The 13,603-nt window shown below is 31.1% G+C and overlaps 1 protein-coding gene across 1 annotated transcript in view; it reads right to left on the bottom strand.

Annotated features, from left to right (window-relative positions):
- Nucleotides 1-3,803: 3,803 nt before the first annotated feature.
- Nucleotides 3,804-13,603, bottom strand: part of LOC139526471 (uncharacterized) — a 40,282-nt gene continuing 30,482 nt past the window's right edge. Inside the window, exons 19-28 of the mRNA XM_071321620.1 lie at nt 12,533-12,641; nt 9,380-9,501; nt 9,001-9,051; nt 8,735-8,803; nt 7,937-8,047; nt 6,897-6,958; nt 6,308-6,428; nt 5,197-5,261; nt 4,490-4,570; nt 3,804-3,957 (exon numbers count right to left, since the gene is read on the bottom strand). Of these exons, the coding sequence (XP_071177721.1) occupies nt 3,804-3,957; nt 4,490-4,570; nt 5,197-5,261; nt 6,308-6,428; nt 6,897-6,958; nt 7,937-8,047; nt 8,735-8,803; nt 9,001-9,051; nt 9,380-9,501; nt 12,533-12,641 (945 nt within the window). The remainder of the gene's footprint in view (nt 3,958-4,489; nt 4,571-5,196; nt 5,262-6,307; nt 6,429-6,896; nt 6,959-7,936; nt 8,048-8,734; nt 8,804-9,000; nt 9,052-9,379; nt 9,502-12,532; nt 12,642-13,603) is intronic.

Below are 13,603 nucleotides of genomic sequence, written 5' to 3'. Positions count from 1 at the left end.
ACACCTTCATTTATAATGTCTTCATCTTACACCCCAGTCATGCCCTTGTAACACCCTAGTCAGGCATTTGTGACATCCTAATCATACACAATCAACTATATAATACATACAGACATCATATCTTTGTTATAATTGTTCTATTGTATCTATCACACCTTCATTTATAATGTCTTCATCTAACACCCCAGTCATGCCCTCATAGCACCCTAGTCAGGCATTTGGGACATCCCAGTCATACACAATCAACTATATAATACATACAGACATCATATCTTTGTTATAATTGTTCTATTGTATCAATCACACCTTCATTTATAATGTATTCATCCAACACCCCAGTCATGCCCTCATAGCACCCTAGTCAGGCATTTGGGACATCCCAGTCATACACAATCAACTATATAATACATACAGACATCATATCTTTGTTATAATTGTTCTATTGTATCAATCACACCTTCATTTATAATGTCTTCATCCAACACCCCAGTCATGCCCTTGTAACACCCTAGTCAGGAATTTGTGACATCCTAATCATACACAATCAACTATATAATACATACAGACATCATATCTATGTTATAATTGTTCTATTGTATCTATCACACCTTCATTTATAATGTCTTCATCTAACACCCCAGTCATGCCCTCATAGAACCCTAGTCAGGCATTTGGGACATCCCAGTCATACACAATCAACTATATAATACATACAGACATCATATCTTTGTTATAATTGTTCTATTGTATCTATCACACCTTCATTTATAATGTCTTCATCTAACACCCCAGTCATGCCCTTGTAACACCCTAGTCAGGCATTTGTGACATCCTAGTCGTACACAATCAACTTTATAATACATACAGACATCATATCTTTGTAATAATTGTTCTATTGTATCTATCACGCCTACATATATAAGGTCTACATCTAACACATCATATCTTTGTAATAATTGTTCTATTGTATCTATCACACCTTCATTTATTTATCTCTTCATCTAACACCCCAGTCATGCCCTTGTAACACCCTAGTCTGGCATTTGTGACATCCTAGTCATACACAATCAACTTTATAATACGTACAGACATCATATCTTTGTAATAATTGTTCTATTGTATATATCACACCTACATATATAAGGTCTACATCTAACACATCATATCTTTGTAATAAATGCTCTATTGTATCTATCACACCTTTATATAATGTCCTACCTAACACCCATGTCATGCCCTTGTAACACCCTAGTCAGGCATTTATGACATTCTAGTCATACACAATCAACTTTATAATACATACAGACATCATATCTTTGTATTAATTGTTCTACTGTATCTATCACACCTACATATATAAGGTCTACATCTAACACATCATATCTTTGTAATAAATGCTCTATTGTATCTATCACACCTTTATATAATGTCCTACCTAACACCCATGTCATGCCCTTGTAACACATTAGTCAGGTATTTATGACATCCTAGTCATACACAATCAACTATATAATACATACAGACAACATATTTTTGTAATAATTGTTCTACTGTATCTATCACACCTACATATATAAGGTCTACATCTAACACATCATATCTTTGTATTAATTGTTCTACTGTATCTATCACACCTACATATATAAGGTCTACATCTAACACATCATATCTTTGTAATAAATGCTCTATTGTATCTATCACACCTTTATATAATGTCCTACCTAACACCCATGTCATGCCCTTGTAACACATTAGTCAGGTATTTATGACATCCTAGTCATACACAATCAACTATATAATACATACAGACAACATATTTTTGTAATAATTGTTCTACTGTATCTATCACACCTACATATATAAGGTCTACATCTAACACCCCAATCATGCCCTTGTAACACATTAGTCAGGTATTTATGACATCCTAGTCATACACAATCAACTATATAATACATACAGACAACATATTTTTGTAATAATTGTTCTACTGTATCTATCACACCTACATGTAGAAGGTCTACATCTAACACCCCAATCATGCCCTCATAGCACCCTAGTCAGGCATTTGGGATATCCTAGTCATACACAATCAACTATACAATACATACAGACATCATATCTTTGTAATAATTGTTCTATTGTATCTATCACACCTTCATTTATAGTGTCTTCATCCAACACCCCAGTCATGCCCTTGTAACACCCTAGTCAGGCATTTGTGACATCCTAATCATACACAATCAACTATATAATACATACAGTCATCATATCTTTGTTATAATTGTTCTATTGTATCTATCACACCTTCATTTATAATGTCTTCATCTAACACCCCAGTCATGCCCTCATAGCACCCTAGTCAGGCATTTGGGACATCCCAGTCATACACAATCAACTATATAATACATACAGACATCATATCTTTGTTATAATTGTTCTATTGTATCTATCACACCTTCATTTATAATGTCTTCATCAAACACCCCAGTCATGCCCTTGTAACACCCTATTCAGGCATTTGTGACATCCTAGTCGTACACAATCAACTTTATAATACATACAGACATCATATCTTTGTAATAATTGTTCTATTGTATCTATCACACCTACATATATAAGGTCTACATCTAACACATCATATCTTTGTAATAATTGTTCTATTGTATCTATCACACCTTCATTTATAATGTCTTCATCTAACACCCCAGTCATGCCCTTGTAACACCCTAGTCTGGCATTTGTGATATCCTAGTCATACACAATCAACTTTATAATACGTACAGACATGATATCTTTGTAATAATTGTTCTATTGTATCAATCACACCTTCATTTATAATGTCTTCATCTAACACCCCAGTCATGCCCTTGTAACACCCTAGTCAGCCATTTGTGACATCCTAGTCATACACAATCAACTTTATAATACATACAGACATCATATCTTTGTAATAATTGTTCTATTGTATATATCACACCTACATATATAAGGTCTACATCTAACACATCATATCTTCGTAATAAATGCTCTATTGTATCTATCACACCTTTATATAATGTCCTATCTAACACCCATGTCATGCCCTCATAGCACCCTAGTCAGGCATTTGGGATATCCTAGTCATACACAATCAACTATACAATACATACAGACATCATATCTTTGTAATAATTGTTCTATTGTATCTATCACAAATTCATTTATAATTTTTCATCTAACACCCCAATCATGCCCTCATAGCACCCTAGTCAGGCATTTGGGATATCCTAGTCATACACAATCAACTATACAATACATACAGACATCATATCTTTGTAATAATTGTTCTATTGTATCTATCACAACTTCATTTATAATTTTTCATCTAAAACCCCAGTCATGCCCTTGTAACATCCTAGTCTAGCATTTGTGACATCCTAGTCATACACAATCAACTTTATAATACATACAGACATCATATCTTTGTAATAATTGTTCTATTGTATCTATCACACCTACATATATAAGGTCTACATCTAACACCTCAGTCATGCCCTTGTAACACCCTAGTCTGGTATTTGTGACATCCTAGTCATACACAATCAACTTTATAATACGTACAGACATCATATCTTTGTAATAATTCTTCTATTGTATCTATCACACCTACAAATATAATATATATCACACCTCCATATATAATATATATCACACCTACATATATAATATATATCACACGTAAATATATATTATTTATATCTAACACCCAGTCATGCTTTTGTAAGATGATAGTCAGGCTCTTAATATACGATAATTAGAAAACATCAAACTTGTTCATTATGTTTTTTAACTGGATAAAGAAGTTTATCTGCCTCAGTTATTGTTATTCCTCTTAAATGGGATACAACTAAAATCTCGGCTTCGACAAAAACGACATCCATAAAGTAATCGTATCCGTGATTTAAATTCTGTGACATTCTGTAAAAGATGAAACAAAATAAAATTTAACATTACATGTTTTTAAATATTTTTCCATTTTCTATTTTTATAAAAAAAAAAGTAACTATTCTATAATCCTGATATTGCATGAAGCTGTTACTAGTTTATAGTCTCAATATTTCATCAAATTTCACTGTTGGCTTTGTCCAAAAGGATTCGTTGTTGACATGTAAATACTTATTTGAAGTTTGAAGTAAAATATTGAAATTTGTTTCAATTAAAAAAACATGGTACCAAGGGAAAGCACCTTCATACTTGGAGTAACCACTCATAGAGTGCCTCCCATTTTTTCTGTGTACTTTTTTTTTATGGAAGAGCATTTAGTTTGTTCTATCAGTTTAAAAAAAATAAAAAACATTTTATTGGGTATGCATTTATAATAAATAACTTGCAATGAACGCTTGCTAGTTAACTATTTAGGATAATAACAAGTACTGACTAGACATTAATTATCAAACTGCCAATCTGGTATCCAAAATGTTATTATGGAAGACAAGTATAAATTACATACAAACTTTCTATTCTTTCCAACAATTCACCATTTTCTATATCTTTTACAGTCAGGAAATATCCATGTCCACAACCCACTCTCCTAAATGAAATCATAAAGAATGTTTTGATTTGTCAGTGTTTAAGCTCATGTCAGGGCTGAATTATGGCAACACTTCAGTTAAATAGGTATGCAACTATTATGGATCAGCTTAATTAAAGCACTAAAAGTCTAAAATTCCTCTAAAACAAATATTGTTCGTAAAACAAACACAATTATATAGATTTATATAGTATATATAAAGAGGACAACACATTATGAATAAAAGGGAAAAATATATAACTATATAACTTATTTTTGCAATCACACATTTTTCTTAATAAAACTTGTAGGAACTTTTTTTAACAACATATACCAAGAAGGTTACTACAGGAAAGCACTTCAACATTATTTGAATACATTTAGAGTATGATTTTCTATTTTTTTTAGTGTATGAATATATTTTTAACATGAACTATTTGTCCCTATATCCTACTTGAGCGGAGTTGATATAAAGCGATATCCAATTCTCACTCGTTATGAAACCTATAAGAATATCAGTGGTCATACATCAAAGTTTAATACCCATATCAATGAGTCACACAAGGAATTAATAAACAATAACTAGTTATATTTATAGCATCATGCTTTCATTTTCAGTGCATAATAATAATTTAAAATGTACTTACAATTTAAATTTCTGCTTCCATGTTCCAAAGGTAGAGAGAACAAGTGCATTAAGTTCTTTCGATCCCTGTAAATTTTGGATATAATAAATAAATTTTCAACATTCAAATTAGTCTAGTCATTGCAAATATTCAGACTATACGTTACAAAACTACATGTAGATTCATAATTAACAATAAATTTATTTTGCATGCATGGAGACAGAAGCAAACTTGGGGAACAATTCAATTGAGAAAACTAACTAATTTATAACAAAACAATATATGAAAAAAAATAAGACAGACATGAACGAACCACAACTATTGAACACAGGCATTTACAGTAAAAAACAAGACCTGGTGTAAAGCCAAAATATAAGTTTGCTTATTCATCAAGTATTGTATATAAATTGTATCTCAAACTGAGAAGTTGGTATTAAGAATACATTATTTTTTTATATTACATGGTACTTAAATGCTACACCATTCAATACTCATATGGGCTGGTAAATCTGATTCAGTGTCCACTGTCAGTGTTGAGAATTCTATTTGCACTTTAAATAGGGTTGTAGATCAAATCTATTTGAATGAAATGTATAAAGTATTGTTTTACAAACACTTCCATTTTCACACCACTTAACTTTTTTGTGCAATTTTATTAGAGTTATAAACGATGAAGTTGATTCTCTCAATTAACATTCTCCCTCCTCTGTCATATTTCAATGTCTTCCATTTAATATACACTGCAATTTTTTTAACATGTAAACATATTTATGTATTTCTATTGTATTGTTTATTTCCTCAACATATGTACCTTTGTAATATTGCATAATGTCTATGTTTTTCTGTGTACCATTGTATTTACAGCGGTTTATCAGAATACAGTATATATACTATCTTATTAATTTTTTAAAGCATACTGTAAATTCAGAAATTATTGTGTGCATTTATTATTGTGATTTTGTCATTTTAGACTAAAATATAATTTCAGTTTTTGCAATATTGAAAAAACTCATATGAAAAAATTCAAGATGCAAGTTTAAATTATTGCAATTATAATCTAGTCACATTTTTTGCAATAATAAAAACGTCGGAATAATTTCTGAATTTACAGTTTAATGATTTTGATAGTTACAATATCGCCGAAAAAGTTTTTTCGCTCACAATGGCCAGCTATGCTTTTTCTCATTTCCATCTGCATATTCAAAGGGATTTCTTTTATCCATCTAATGTGACGCCAGTGAGGGCTGTAATAACTGAAATAATACAACTTTCTTACGGTATGATTCTTTTATATTGAAACTATTAAGATAAATATAATATTGTGTTGGTGATATCATTCAAAACAAAATATAAAACTCTTTGAACATGTTTTTTTTTCACCTTATACACACAACAACTTTTTTTTTCACCTTATACACACAACAACTGTAGGCAAAATCCAATTAATAATAAATATAATGCCTCTTTGAAAGGCTGTCAGAAAGGCAAATTGGATATAAATCTAAATAAAAAATATTTCGACCAAATTTATCTAATTTTGACAAAAATGAACACCTGGATAATAAATACATTTGCTAATGACAACTTTCCTCTTCAATAATAATATGGCCTATGAGTTTCAGTTCCTGATCTATGTACAAAGCAATAATTTAAAAATACAAATAAGACAGACATAAACCAATGACAATCCTGCTTCCACAGTTCCTAAATTTAAAGTTTACCGTGTACATCCATCTGTGATTTCCAATACACTCTTCAGTTTTTCTTTCACATGATCTTCAAACTGTAAAACAAAATCCGTGAAATGGTTTCCACTTTTCAACTTTACTAATACTAAAAATTATTTATAAATTTCAGTACAACATCCACCATTTTATATTCATTAGTATCCATTAAAAAAATGTTTAACTATATTCCTGATACTAAGTTTTTGTGTGTATTCTTTTCTATAAATTATTCACAAATTTACATGTCTTTACTGTATGTGATTTGGAGAAAGGTGACAAATAGCTGATTATCATCAACCAAGTTAAGAGCAAATGAATTTGATGTGAACATGCACATAAGCCAGTCTTTGCTCCTACATTTAAATACTGCATACTTGTCCATTAGATACAAATTTAGAGTCTATATAAAAAAGATGATGTGGTATGATTGCCAATGAGACAACTATCCACAAGAGACCAAAATGACACAGACCTTAACAAATATAGCTATATAGGTCACCGTACAGCCTTCAACAATGAGCTTAGCCAATACCACATAGTCAGCTATAAAAGGCCCTGATTTGACAATGTAAAACAATTCAATCGAGAAAACTAACGGCCTCTTTTGCATTAAAAAATGAATGAAAAACAAACGGCCTCTTTTGCATTAAAAAATGAACGAAAAACAAATATGTAACACATCAACAAACGACAACCACTGAATTACAGGCTCCTGACTTGGGACAGGCACATTCATAAATAATGTGGCGGGTTTAAACATGTAAGCAGGATCCCAACCCTCCCCCTAACATGGGACAGTGGTATAACAGGTTGTTCTGGCCTGAAAATTGAACCCTAAGCCATTAAATTGCATCATTAAGTTAATTGAATGAGGTGGTAAAGATTTCATTGCAATTTGATTAGGATTTAGGAGAACAGGACACTTATGTGTTCAGCAGTATGTAGATATTACAAAACACATGTCGTGTCATGATGTGCAGGTATAATTAAACAATATTTGTTGAATTGGTTTCTATCCTTGAAAACATATTTACCAATGATGCTAAATTTTTGCCATTAACTGATGCAGTGCCTTTTTGAATGGTCATTGGCAGGTCATCCATAATTCCACACATACCACTTGTTATTCGTTGAGTGATTTTGGTCTGTAAGTATTAATATTGAATAAATAATAAAACAGAGTTCTACTTGCTTGTATTTGAAATATCCAAGTGCAATATCTTAAAATAACCAAAAAAACTATTTTTTGTTGTTCTTTAAAACTTTTACCAATATCTTAGAGAAATGAAGACTTTAGAGCAAATACAATGCGATTTTCCAATATAGTCAATATTCCTAAGGGGAATAACTTTTATAAAAATATTTGATACACACTGATTTTTGCAATTGTTCAGAGACATAGCTTCAACTTAGATATAAATTTGTTAAAATCTGGCAAACATTGTACACATGAGAGTGTTAACAATGCTTTTTCCCATATCAATGTTTTTTATTGGTCTGTATAATAAAAATAATGTATCTCAGGATAATGTTGTATTAGCTCTGTACTACAGTTTCCTCTTTCAAACAATACCACAAGTCAGAAACTCTAACCTTTGTAAGTCTCTTGTTTTTTTCAATTTTGGTTCATTTCCATTTTGCAGTTGTCTTTAGTTGGGTTGTTGTTTTTCTTTGACACATTCCCAGTTTCCATTCTCTATTCCACATGCGAATGCTAAATTGTTTCGGAGTGAAAGTGATAATAAAATTTCACAGGGAAAGTAAGATCCATCACAAAGCAAAATGAAATGATTACAGAGGCAGTTCTCGATCAGATAAAGAAGTTGACTTACGTTTGCAAATACTGCATTATACAACCAATTAGAACTTAATGACATCTTTTCTGAACTTGCAACACCAACCTGTAAATTTTAGAAAGAAGTTTAACAAATTTTTATAAACATAGCTTTGGATATTTTTTAGTATGTAATATTGGCTAGCATTCATTACTGTAAAAAGATTAATATTGAGAATTTTTATACTTTAATTGCTACAAACAGGCAATGAATAATAACCAATAAATTGTCCTTAAAAATTATAAAAACCTAAATAAATTTACCGTTTTTTTAATCCTTGGTTTTCTAAGCTTTGGAATCTTTGCCTTCTGAACCTAGGTAATTATAATATATATAAAATGTTGTATAGCCCATAATGATTTTCATACTACATTTGTACTGAAAATAATTCTAATAATTTTGTATGTTTGTTCCAGTAAATGTTATCTTTATTTTTAAAGTAAACCCTTAACATCTGTGTGACTGCAAAAAATGGTTTGATTTTATTATCATATCTTTTTTTAGATCTAGATAATGTAAACACATAAAACATCTCACTGAGTAAAATCAGATAATTTGTGTATTCTTGTTTTGAAGTAATGTATTTATGTTTAGAATTTTCTGTTCAAGAGTAGTTCTATCATTTGAATATCATATAATTACCAATGGCTCTACACCATCATTGACAGATGTTTTGCTACAGCAACTTTGGTTGTCTGATGAAACTTCATAAACTTCATAAACAGTAGAAATATCAGACTCTTCAGAAGCTTGCTCATTGCTCTCTTCAATATATAGATAAAGTATACTTTAGCAAAAACATGAGTATTATTGCAAACCCTATGATAGTTTTCCATAGATTCACCTGCAAGTTACCGGTCTATTTAAACTTTTTTTAAGTTCTATTGTCCCATCTTACAAATACAACAGGTATTGTTCTCTGTGTAGTTTATTTGATGGGACCTTTAAATTTCTTCTAAGAGAAATTTATCACTCATTGATTAATTTACCTGACCAAAAAATTATCTTCTTTTTTATTGAAATACTTCTATAAACTCACATAAACTGTATGCAATATTGTATTTATTCAATATATCATTAATATATTTTCAATCTGTTCAATACAAAATCTGGTTTAATAATAAAAAGTTTATTTCAGACACATTTTTTAGTATTTTCAAATGAATTTGCATGTTTTTGTTGTTGTTTATTTATAGACTTATGTTTATGAAGACCTAGTTAATTTAAAAATAATAATATTCAAATTTTTATTTATCAAACACACAAAAATATTGAATATTTGATCAGAAATCAACTTTTAATTTTTGAATCAGTATTAATATTAAACACATTAAAAATGAGTTATTGGTATTGAATAAATACAACACCACATGCAGTTTTGTGAGTCCTTACTTAGTATTGGTATAAGTATTTTTTCATCATTGACAGTTCAATTTATTGTTCAGGTAAATTAATCAATGAGTGATATATTTCTCTTGGAAGAAATTTAAAGGTCCCAGTGAATAAACTACACAGAGAACAATACCTGTTGTATTTGTTAGATGGGACAATAGAACTGCCAAAAGTTTAAATCGACAGGTAACTTGCAGGTGAATCTATGGAAAACTATTATAGGGTTCGCAATAAAAAGATATTAAGTTTACAATCAGATTGAACATTTGCCACAAAAAGGAAAGGCATTTAATAAGTTTTTATAAGAATTTTTTTTAGGGCCAAATTATTGTCTTAATTCAAAATCCAAGCTTATTATGAGCACCAAAACAGATGAACGGATGCATAGACCTAAAAACACAATGCCTCCAGGTGAGGCATAAAAAGCAAAAAAGGATAACAGATGGCCTCAAACTCTTTATCATGTAAAGTATTTTTCAATTGTTTCATTTTTATATTTTTACAACTATTTTAGGAAACACTTGGAAGTAACTGCTTCTCAGGAAATATAACTAGAGGCTCTAAAGAGCCTGTGTCGCTCACCTTGGTCTTGTGCATATTAAACAATGGACACGGATAAATTCATGACATAATTGTGTTTTGGTGATAGTGATGTGTTTGTAGATCTTACTTTACTGAACATTCTTGTTGCTACAATTATCTCTATCTATAATGAACTTGGCCCAGTAATTACAGTGGAAAATATTTTCTAAAAATTTACAAAAATTTATGAAAAATGTTAAAAATTAACTATAAAGGGCAATAACTCCTTAAGGGGTCAATTGACTATTTTGGTCATGGAAACTTATTTGTAGATCTTATTTTGCTGAACGTTATTGCTGTATACAGTTTTGCTGAACGTTATTGCTGTATACAGTTCTCTATAATAATATTCAAGATAATAACAAAGAATGGCAAAATTTCCTTAAAATAACCAATTCAGGACAGTAACCTAACAACGGGTTGTCCGATCCATGTGAAAACATCAGGACGGATAGATCTTGACCTGATAAACAATTAAACTCCGTCAGATTTTCTCTTAATGCTTCGGTTTTTGAGTTATAAGCCAAAAACTGCATTTTACCCCTATGTTCTATTATTAGCCGTGGCAGCCATTTTGGTTGATTGGCCAGGTCACGCCACACATTTTTTAAACAAGTTACCCCAATGATGATTGTGGCCAAGTTTAGTGTAATTAGGCCCAGTAGTTTCAGAGAAGAAGATTTTTGTAAAAGATTACTAAGATTTACGAAAAAATGGTTAAAAATTGACTGTAAAGGGCAATAACTCCTTCAGGGGTCAACTGACCATTTTGGTCATGCTGACTTATTTGTAAATCTTACTTTGCTGAACATTATTGCTGTTTACAGTTTATCTCTATCTATAATAATATTCAAGATAATAACCAAAAACAGCAAAATTTCCTTAAAATTACCAATTCAGGGGCAGCAACCCAACAACAGGTTGTCCGATTCATCTGAAAATTTCAGGACAGATAGATCTTCACCTGATAAACACTTTTACCGCTGTCAGATTTGCTCTAAATGCTTTGGTTTTTGAGTTATAAGCCAAAAACTGCATTTTACCCCTATGTTCTATTTTTAGCCATGGCGGCCATCTTAGTTGGTTGGCCGGGTCACGCCACACATTTTTTAAACTAGATATCCCAAAGATGATTGTGGCCAAGTTTGGATTAATTTGGCCCAGTAGTTTCAGAGGAGAAGATTTTTGTAAAAGATTACTAAGATTTACGAAAAATGGTTAAAAATTGACTATAAAGGTCAATAACTCCTAAAGGGGTCAACTGACCATTTTGGTCATGTTGACTTATTTGTAAATCTTACTTTGCTAAACATTATTGCTGTTTACAGTTTATCTCTATCTATAATAATATTCAAGATAATAGCCAAAAACAGCAAAAATTCCCTAAAATTACCAGTTCAGGGGCAGCAACCCAACAACAGGTTGTCGGATTCATCTGAAAATTTGAGGGCAGATAGATCTTGACCTGATAAACAATATAACATCATGTCAGATTTGCTCTAAATGCTTTGGTTTTTGAGTTATAAGCCAAAAACTGCATTTTACCCCTATGTTCTATTTTTAGCCATGGCGGCCATCTTGGTTGGTTGGCCGGATCACGCCACACATTTTTAAAACTAGATACCCCAATGATGATTGTGGCCAAGTTTGGTTTAATTTGGCCCAGTAGTTTCAGAGAAGATTCTTGTAAAAGTTAACGACGACGGACGACGGACGACGACGACGACGGACGCCGGACGCCAAGTGATGGGAAAAGCTCACTTGGTCCTTTGGGCCAGGTGAGCTAAAAATAAAGGGTTTGCAACAAATTAAAAAGCTTACCACTGTTTTCCACAAGAAACTGCCCAATTACATGGCGTAATGCCCTTATTCCTCTGATGGTTGAATCAAACTTGAAGTTCTCATCATCATCAAGTATCAATTCTGCAAACTTAAAAAAAAAAAAGGAATAAAAATCTCTTATTCTATTCTAAATATATCTTCTGTCATTTATACAAATGTGCAATTATGCCAATTAATGATCTTTGTGTTCTTCTTAAATCTATTATCATGTATTCTCTTTTTGTTGTGGCCTGTTATCTATTTCTTGCATGAACAGATATTTCTTGTATCACACTGCATGGAGTGCGATACACAAAAGTGATTACAATAATCTGTGTTAATTTGATTGCTTATCCAGCATCACAAGACAATAGTACTGCATTTTCATTGGCTATTCGTGAGTTCATTAACGATTTTCAAAGCATAAGATGATGTACATTTCTCCCATGTCAACGGACATCTGTGATTTCTTCAAATATATACAAAACACTCCCACATTTCATCTGACAATCTTCTTTTTGTCAAATTTTATTACATTCTGATTGTTGAGTTTAGTAAAGTTTGTTATCAACAAAGCAAATAATTCAAAGATGCCGAAAAAAAATATGCCTTGAAGTCATAGTATACATTTGAAATTTTGTGGTGCTATTTATTTTTAATACCCAAGACTTTGAGAAAGTTTACCTTTAGGGTAAAAACTCCACAAGAATTTGAATCCATCTGTTTCCGGTGTGCCTTGGTCCCAATTGACCAGCCTTCAAAAGGAATTTGGCCAATTCCTCTGTTGTTTCTTACTGCCAGAAATAATCTTAAACATAGTGAAACATGTGAAACACATAAAATATATTAATCTTAAACATAGTGAAACATGTGAAACACATAAAATATATTAATCTTAAACATAGTGAAACATGTGAAACACATAAAATATATATCTTGTACAATTATGACTACAAAAAGATCGATTTACAACTGTTAACTTCTTTTTGTTTGCTGGAGGGGTCTAAGACATTAAAAGAAATATATATTGTGTTACAAACTAAACGATATTATTACGTCGCAAGGAGTATA

The sequence above is a fragment of the Mytilus edulis genome, chromosome 6, assembly GCF_963676685.1.
Source record: "Mytilus edulis chromosome 6, xbMytEdul2.2, whole genome shotgun sequence".
Taxonomy (NCBI): Eukaryota; Metazoa; Mollusca; class Bivalvia; order Mytilida; family Mytilidae; genus Mytilus; species Mytilus edulis.
The sequence above is the reverse complement of the archived record's forward strand: the minus strand, read 5'-3'. Positions and strand labels throughout refer to the sequence as shown.